The 9,778-nt window shown below is 36.5% G+C and overlaps 1 protein-coding gene across 1 annotated transcript; it reads right to left on the bottom strand.

The window, feature by feature from the left end:
- Nucleotides 1-737: 737 nt before the first annotated feature.
- LOC130025128 (olfactory receptor 51G2-like) lies at nt 738-1,637 on the bottom strand. The gene has a single exon (XM_056116058.1). It carries the CDS (start codon nt 1,635-1,637, stop codon nt 738-740), a length of 900 nt encoding a protein of 299 aa, XP_055972033.1.
- Nucleotides 1,638-9,778: the final 8,141 nt, after the last annotated feature.

The following is a 9,778-nucleotide window of genomic DNA, read 5'->3' on the forward strand; positions in this document are numbered from 1 at the left end:
AGCTTGCCAGGCTTTGCCGTGTGGGTGGGATACTCTTGGTAGCTTGCCGGGCTCTCCTAGAGGCGCGGAGGAATCGAACTCAGGTTGGCCATATTGGCTGCTTGCATGGCAAATGCCTTACCTGCTGTGCTATTGCTCCAGCCAAATATAAAGTAAAGTAAAGTAAAGTAAAGTAAAGTAAAGTAAAGTAAAGTAAAGGCCCTCCCGTTGGCATATCGAATACATCACGGGGAGCTTGCCAGGCTCTGCCGTGCGGGCGAGATACTCTTGGTAGCTTGCCGGGCAGAAAATTATATTCAAATTTACACAGAAAGACTGTCTAGTTTCTCTAATAGAGGAACAAAGGTTCAGTATATTCAAGGAAAACCTTATAGGTAGGTACAATTCAAAATGGGTTAAAATTCAAACTGTGGGAAAATACATGATAATTATTCCCAGCACACAAAGTATGAGCACAACAATACAAAGAACAGAATTATGAAGAACATGCTAAAATCAGATGATGTTACTTCATTGAATACAACTATTTTTAGAGTATTTCTTTATTCTCTTAATGCTCTAGTTTAATTCTTTGTTCTTCTATTACTAACATCAGTGTTAGCATGCCAAAACTGTACAGGGAAGCATGAATTTCCATAACTAAGAATTATGACATCTTTGCCTGAGACCTTGGCTACATCATAGTAGAACTGATATTTTTTGGGAGAAGCAAATGGAGAATTCCTTGACGGATCTGCTTAGTCTTCACACTGTAGATGATTGATTGGGTTGAGTACAGGTGGAATTAATAAATAAATATGAGCCATGAATATGTGAATGAGAGGAGAAGAGTGTTTGGCAAAACGATGAACCATCGAGAGTCCGATCATAGGGACATACAAAATGAGCACAGCACAGATATGGGAGGCACATGTGCTGAGGGCCTTAAACCTTCCCTCTCGTGATGAAATTTTTAAAACAGAATGAAGAATAAACACATAAGACACAAAAATTCCCAGAGAGTCTATTCCCCATAGCAATGTGATCACAACCAACCCATATATTACATTAAACTTGATGTCAGCACAGGCAAGGCGAATGATGTCCTGATGTAGGCAATAGGAATGAGACAACATGTGGGAGCGGCAATAAGGCAAGAATGGTAACCGGGCAAAAAGTGGAATGATGGGTAAAGAACTCCGAAGAAGGGATGCAATTCCAATTTTAGAGATAAGTCTTGGGGTCAGGATAGTGGCATATCTCAAAGGATGGCAGATGGCCACATATCGGTCAACGGCCATGGCCAAGAGCACAGATGATTCAGTGAAAGAAAAAGTATGAATAAAAAACATTTGTAGGACACAGAAATTGAACTGTATCTCCCTGGAAATGGACCACAACACCCTGAAGAGTGTTATCATTGTGGGTGTGGACATACACATATCAGTGAGAGAGAGCATAGCCAGGAAGTAGTACATGGGCTCATGAAGCCTGGAGTCTGTTCTAACTATATGCAAGATGGTGCAGTTTCCCATTATTCCAATAAAGCAGAGGAGACAGAATGGGATGGAAATCAAGTGGTGATATTCTTCATAGCCAGGAATACCTGTGAAATAGAATGTGGAGGACACAGTATTGCTGGAGTTTAAAGCTGCCATGAGGATTGCTGTTAAATTACAATCTTATTTTAAGTCACTCTCCAATGTAGTGAGTCTCACTCTCCAAAGTCAGTAAGAAGATCATCATCTGTAACACACATAAAAATAAATTCTAGTTCTTAGTATAACGCCTGCATAGTGTACCTTTCATAGAAATCCTGAATGTTCTGAATAATTAAATGTTTAAATTATAGCCAAAAGAACCTTTGCTCTTTCTTGTAAAACTGACACCATTTTCTAAATAAAACTTATTAAACTTAGAATATGCATAGCAGAGTAAATCCTCATTAAAGATTTGGAAGAATTCACTAGCGAATCCATCTGGGTCAGGACTTTTGTTTTTAGGGAAACTTTTTATTACTGTTTCAATTTATTTGATGTTGATAAGTCTATTCAGGTACTCCAGGTCTTCTTAGTTCAGCCTCAGGAGGCTATAGGAAACCAGGAATTTATCCATTTCCTTGAGGTTTTCTTGTTTTGTGGCATAAAGCTTCTCAAAGTAATCTCTGAGGATCCTTTGAATTTCTGCATTTTCTATTGTGATGCCCCTCCCTTTCATTTCCAATTTGGTTTGTTAAGCTTCTGCACCTCAAAAGAAACAATGACCAAAATACAGAGAGAGCACATGGAATGGGAAAGAATATTGACTCAATACCTATCTGATAAGAGATTACTATCCAGGATATACAAGCCACTAGTAAAATTGTACAAGAAACAAACCTCCAACCTCATCAAAAAATGGAGAGAAGAAATGAACAGACGCTTCCTCAAAAAAAGAAATTCAAATGGCCAAAAGGCACATGAATAATGCTCTACATCCCAAAACAACAGTGAGCTATCATCTCACACCTCAGCGTCTAGTACACATTCGAAAGAACAAAAGCAACCAGTGGTGGCATGTATGTGGGGAGAAAGGGGTGCTCTTTCACAGTTAGTGGGGATGCCGACTGGTCCAGCCTTTTTGGAAAATAATATGGGCATTCCTTCAAAAACTAGAAATTGAGCTTCCATATGACTCTGCAATACCACTTCTGAGATTTACCCCGAGAGTGCAAGAAAACATAGTAGAAATGACATCTGCACCTGTATGTTCATTGTAACATTGTTCACAACAGCCAGAATCTAGAAACAACCTGAGTGCCCAAGAACAGAGGACTGGGTAAAGAAACTTTGGTACATCTACACAACGGAACACTATGCAGCTGTTAGGAGAGATGAAGTCATGAAATCATGAAATTTTCTTTTAAGTGGATAGTCATGGAGAGCATCATGCTAGGTGAAATGAGTCAGAAAGAGAGGGACAGACATAGAATGACTATACTAATTTGTGGAATATAAAATAAGATAATATGAGACTGACACCCAAGGACAATAGATGCAAGGGCCAGGAATACTGCAACATAGTTGGAAGCCTGTCTCACGAACTGGGGGAGAAGGCAGCTGGAATAGTGAAGGGATCACTAAATTAATGATGATTGGTGCAATCGTTCAGGATGGGAGATATGTGATAAAGTAGATAAAGGACCAAAGGTGATAGCCTCTCATTATCTACATTGCAAACCATAATGACCCAAAGTAGAGAAGGAATATGGGGGAAATTGTCAGCTGTAGAGGCACGGGGAGGGTTAAAAAGTGATGGGTGGTATACTGGAGACACTGGTGGTGGAGAATGTGCACTGGTAGAGGGATGGGTTTTCGATCATTGTGTGACTGAAACTCAAAAATGAAATCTTTGTAACTGTATCTCAGTGATTCAATAAAAACATATACATATACCAGAAACACCAAACCACCTCTTCTACATTATTGAAAATTATAATTTCTTTAATAAAATTTTCTTGGCCATACTCACTGGATTTAAAGTGCTTTTTCTCATTAATGATCTCTGAAATGTTTAAGCAAATGCTTTACTATTTGATAACCTTCTCCATTCCTGGAACAAAGATCAAAAGCCTTGGACTGGAGAGAGAGTACAGCAGGTAAGGCACTTGCCTTGCATGCATCTGGCCTGAGTTAGAAACCCTGTTCCACATATGGTTCACTAAGATCAGCTAGAAATAATCCACCTTAGTACAGTCATGTATAAGCAAGTAAGTACAGCATGTGTGGCCTACATCCCAACTCCTCCAAAAATCTTTCATACACATAGTCAAATATTATTCAGCATATTCTTATTCCTATGATGTTATCTCCTAGTTTTACAAGTGCAACATTTTGGTCTCTAATGATAAATGCCAAATGATAATTTTAAATTATTTTAAATAATTATATTTAATTATTTTAATTATTATTTATTATTTGCATGATTTTATGTAATGTTCTTATTTTCAAAATTATGGAATCTTTTCAGACTCACTCACACTGATTTTATAGTATAAAGATATTCCCTATTATGTTCCAAGACTTACAATAATTTAGAGAAGGTTCTTTAGAAATTGCAAAATGATGACAGAGATTGTGCAATGATAGAGTAGAAATTAATTATAATAATAAAGAAAAATATACAAAAATTATAAAGTTCAGTAACAGCTATAAGGATTTGAATGGAAATGGAATATTATCTAATTGGTCCAAAAGAAACAAATATTTTCCCAAATTAGTTACCTATACTTTCTTTGTTATATGAGACGAATTATAAAGACACCAAACAATGATTGCTCAAGATTACACATATTCATCACTAAGTATTCTACTTACCAAGTGGTATTTATTAAATTTACAACAGATAGATTTCTATTGTAAATTATCATACTTGCAGATTTCTGTATCATAAAAAAATCTACCTTGGCTCTTTGGTACTCTCGAATCCCCTATAATGCCATTCCATATAATTGCAGGTAGATAAACCCTGAATATACCACGTAACTAGTCTGAAAGTTTAATAATTCTGATTTTTTAAAAAATAAAAATTTACCCAATTATTTTTAAAAAACAGAAAATTTCATATTTAAGCTTAGTCAACCTAACTAGTTACATTCTAATTAAATTCTGACCATATCTGTACAACCTAGAACATAGAGCCTTGCTTTTTCTTTGTTCACCAGATACTATCAGCACCTAAATATTTCTTCTCTCCATTCTTGTGTTTGTTTCATTCAAACCCCTTTCAATAAATGTTTATAATATTTTATTAATGCCCAGAATTTCCTTTATTACCCTTTCCTTTATGTTTTTATCTCTCACTCATAATTCAAATTTTTCACCACACTTATTAGTTCAGACTATTTCTTTCATATCATGTCTTTCTCCTATTGCCAAGAAATGGGTATAATGTTGAAGTGACGATTGTTATATCTATCTGAAAACCAGTCTAAAGCACATTTTGTCATCACAATGAAATTTTCTTGAGATTTTCAGGAGACAAATGCTTAACCATCTTTGACATTCAAACTATGATCTTTATCATAGTAACATGATTCTGCAATTATATCTACTTTTATTTTATTTTTGTTTTTAGGACTTTTTTGGTTTTTAACTTTGGATCACTTTATGCTTTCTATGCTGAAGTGTCAAAATTTCTTCCTCTGTAAAATGAAGAACTATAGCAATCTGACCAAATTGTGATCACAGTTGAGGAAGCCACTGTTGATAAAATACAGAATTTAATATACAGTAACTTTAAAATAATGATGATGATGGTGATGGAGACACTAATGTCTGCCATAATTGTTATATACTAGTTACAATGGTAGCTTTATTTCTTTGTTTGGGGGATTTTCTTTATGAAGGATAGGGCCACATGCAGCTTGTCTCAGGGTTTTATCCTGTTCTGTTCTCAGGGACCAATTCTGGTAGTATTCTGGGGACCATATGTGGTGACAAAGATCAAATTCAGGTCAGTTGTGTTCAAAGAAAGTGCCTCAACCATTTTATACCTCTGCAGCCATGATTTTGTGTTTGTCTGTGTGTCTTGTTTTATTTGCTGTTTAAGATCCTTCTCATGCAATACAACTGCTCTACCACCAAGCCACATCCCAGACTCTGATACTTTGAAGAATAATGACTAAGAATGACATATGTAAGAACTGGTATAGCTTTCCATAAATTAAAAAATTAGGGTGGGAATGTAAGTGACAGTTTGACTAAAATTATGAAGTGAATTGCATCTTATTTATCTCAATTTCATATAGTGAAGAATAATATTTCCTGATAAAATTATCATAATGACTCCATGTATATAGTTTACAAGTTATTAATTATACTGTATAAGAAAACATTCAGGCCTAGGGGATAAAAGAAAATGAGAACTCAGTATTTAAGTGGAATAGAAATGCAACACTTTAGAAAACTCCACAGCATACATGCAAATTATAGTTTGTATATTTATCATGTCTGTCCACTTATACTATCACAACCTTTATATTGCAGCATGGGATCATTTTGATAATGTAACCATTATAGATTCTGATTCTATATTTTAAACTCCAACCCCTGATCTTCTGAGATCTTCCACCATTCCTCACAGCAGTGTGATGCAGTTTGATGAATTAGGTAAAAATTCAAACATCAGAGTACATGAGATGTAATACACATAATATAAAAATATAATATAAGATTACTTGTATAAAAATTACAATTAACATCTGTAGAGAACATAACAATCTAGTAAAATCTTAGTACTGCTGTAGAATTCCTTTGTTCTTATGTATGAAAATTGTTCTTTATTCTTTGAAAACGTGTACAAAGAGTATACTTACCTGGTTCTGGGGTATTTTTCACAAATTATGTCTGAAAGTCTGTCTTGAATAATATTAGCTTGGCATAACTCATTGAACTAATTTATATCCTGTGATGGACTGCGAATGAGAGACTTCTTGACCAAGCCTCTGTGTCCTTCTCACACATTGACTTCTACCTTCCTCTCTTTTGACTCACAAGTCCCCCCGTGCATTTTTCTACTTCCTTTCACTTTTATTTTTCCTAGTCCTTACACACTCAGCAGGACATTTCCTCATGTCTGGAGTAATTGTTCTCATCCTCAGCATAAGAAGCCTGGGTTAATAAGTATTTTGCCAGTCCTTAGAGAGAAGTCCCCAGGACACATGCAGGACCTTGTCTGTAACGTTGTTCGTGCCACCATTGCAATTTAGGTATCTTTCCATTTTCTTCTCTCCACTCTCAGCACTTTTGGAAGTTATTGCTATGTGGGAATACTGGGGGAAGGTTAGAAAGCCTCTAAAATATACAGCCTCAGGGGCTGGAGTGATAGCAAAGCGGGTAAGGTGTTTGCCTTGCACGTGACTGACCTGGGTTCGATTCCCAGCATCACATATGGTCCCCTGAGAAACACCAGGAGTAACTTCTTAGTGCAGAGCCAGGAGTAACCCCTGTGCATCTCCGGGTGTGACCCAAAAAGCAAAAATAAGATAAAATATACAGCCTCAATATGTAGGAATAAATCTCTGGTACTGCTTTTAATGAGGCAGTAGTATAAATGCACAGAACTTAATAAACAAGACATGAGTGTGTCTCCTAATTTTAAAATAAGCATTAGAGATAAATATTTCAATGATAATTTAACTCAAGGAAGAACAAAACAGACTCTTGTTATAATAGTATGAGTTGCTTGATAGATTTTATTAATGTTCTAAAAATATGAAAATGTTTCTGTACTCATTTTTTAATTTTTATTAGTGAGACACCATGATCTATACTCATTTTAAATGTAAATTTGCCATTTACTTGTTTATCCATTCTTTAACATATTCTATCACTCCTTTTGCCAACTTAATTTTTCTGGGGCAGTTATATTAATTTAAAAATGTTTTTGATCTATATTTTAAAGTATATTTTATGGAGATCATGTAACTTCAATAAAATATTAAAAATGCACTCTAGTGATAGTAATTACTAAAACTGAAATTTGGGTTGTCTGTATAGATATCCACTTAAAATGATCTTTACTGTTAAATGAAATTTAAAATTTAGAATATTATAACCTCTTTTTAGTAATTATAACAAAATTATTATGATTTTGTTAGTAAAAGAATTGACAAACTTCATTTACTAGAACATAGCACTAGAGAAAGTATATTAAATATCCTAAACTTAAAAATAATTTTTATTTAATTTCTTTTCAAAGATATGTGCATAGCTAAAGTCTACTTCTAAATTATATAGCTAATGATAGTGCTTATTTTCCTTCAAATTTTCTTTCCACCAATATTATGTTATAACCCCATATAGCACAGCGGGTAAGGTGTTTGTCTTGCACATGGCTGACCCGGGTTCGATTCCTCTGCCCCTCTCGGAGAGCCTGGCAAACTACCAAGACTATCTCACCCACATTGCAAAGCCTGGCAAGCTTCACACAATGTATTTGATATGCCAAAAACAGTAACAAGTTTCACAATTTGTTGTGAGACGTTACTGGTGCCCTCTTGAGCAAATTAATGAACAACAAGAGGACAGTACTACAGTGCTAATATTGTGCATTCAATAGTAATTTATTGCACTAGGATACAATCTCTAACAGGCAGCAATTAAAACAACATGCATATCCTATAGAATCTTTGATAAGTTAGGTTAAGAACCCATTATTTTTATAAAAGAACAATACAAATACTGGAAATTAGTCTACTGAAAGTCCTCTATTAACTTTTGTCTGTCAACATGTAAAAACTTAGGAACTTTAAAATTTCAATTAAGTTTAACGAGGTTTTCATAATTCTTTGTGAAGAAATGCCTTAGAAATTTCAGAATTTTAACAAATGTTCTGGTTACAGAAAAAAATGCGTTTTTTGATGATAGTTTATTTTCATTTCAATAGATAATATACCTAAAATATTAAGATATAGTTAGAAAAGTATATCATAATATCCTTCATATTTTTAAGATATCTTGATTTTTTTAAGTTAAGACAGGTGTTTTATTGTTAAGACAGGAAGTTTTGAGGAAGGGAGAGAGAGAGAGAGAGAGAGAGAGAATGTGTCCAAGAGAGATTGTGGGCTTCTCCAGGGTAGAGAGGGACCCCTACTACACAGTCAAGCATTAGGCATGCAAGTACACATTTCAAGAGGGAAAATGCAGGCAACACAAGTGTTGGGAATTACATGTACTATGCAAGAACTCATGGGCACAGCTAGCACATGGGTCTGGGCAGTACAGGTGGTAAATATTTAGAATTGAAAAAGTAATCTCAGCTTGCTATAAGACATATTAATCACTTAATCACTTCCCGTTAGTCGTCGATTTGCTCGAGCGGGCGCCAGTAACGTCTCCATTTGTCCCTGTCGCGTGCTAGTGTAGCCCAATGGCATCTCTTCGCTCCGGGAACATGGAGGGCCTCAAACCGATCGTTCATGACCTTGACAAAGAAGTCTGACCATCTGGTAGGTGGGCGGCCACGCGGTCTCTTGACATCCCGTGGAATCCAATCAGTAACAGCTCTAGTCCAACGGTCGTCTTTAAATCTCATTACATGACCAGCCCATCTGATTTTCGACACCTTGGCAAATGAGACAGCATCCCTGATCCTTGATCGTCGACGGATGTCAGAACTCCGGATTCGTTCTCTCATTTGAGTGAAACGTGATATTCCAAGCATAGCTCTTTCTATTCTTCTTTGGGAGACCTGAATGGCGTTCTCATCTTGTTTGCGTAGGGCCCAGGTCTCTGAGGCATATGTTAATGCAGGAAGAACAGTGGAATCAAAGAGATGTGCCCGGAGCCGGAGGTTCTTCGTCCTCTTAGCTATTTCTTCGACGTTCTTGAAGGCGTTCCAAGCCGCTCTCTTCCTCCTGCGCAGCTCGGGTGCCAGGTTATTTGTCATGTTGACCTCTCGACCTAGGTACACATAGCTGTTGCATTCGGAGATGGTCGTTCCATTGAGAGCGAATGGGGCGTCAGGAACAAGGCTGTTTCTCATCAACATTGTCTTCGTAAGATTCAGCTGTAGTCCTACCTTTCCACACTCACGGTCAAAGTCGGCCAGCATTTGTGCCGCTTGGCTGATGTTTGGTGTTATTAAAACAATGTCATCAGCAAAGCGGAGGTGGTGTAGTTGCCGACCATCTATCTTCACTCCCATTCCTTCCCATTCCAGTCGTCGCATGATGTTCTCGAGGGTGGCACTGAAGAGTTTCGGTGAAATGGTATCACCCTGCCGCACCCCTCTCTTGACATCAAGGATCACTTCTTTG

Source organism: Sorex fumeus, unplaced genomic scaffold (genome assembly GCF_029834395.1).
Source record: "Sorex fumeus unplaced genomic scaffold, SorFum_2.1 ptg000030l, whole genome shotgun sequence".
Classification (NCBI taxonomy): domain Eukaryota; kingdom Metazoa; phylum Chordata; class Mammalia; order Eulipotyphla; family Soricidae; genus Sorex; species Sorex fumeus.

Excerpts from the sequence above, each read along its gene's own strand:
- LOC130025128 (XM_056116058.1), bottom strand. The coding sequence starts at position 1,637 with ATGGCAGCTTTAAACTCCAGCAATACTGTGTCCTCCACATTCTATTTC.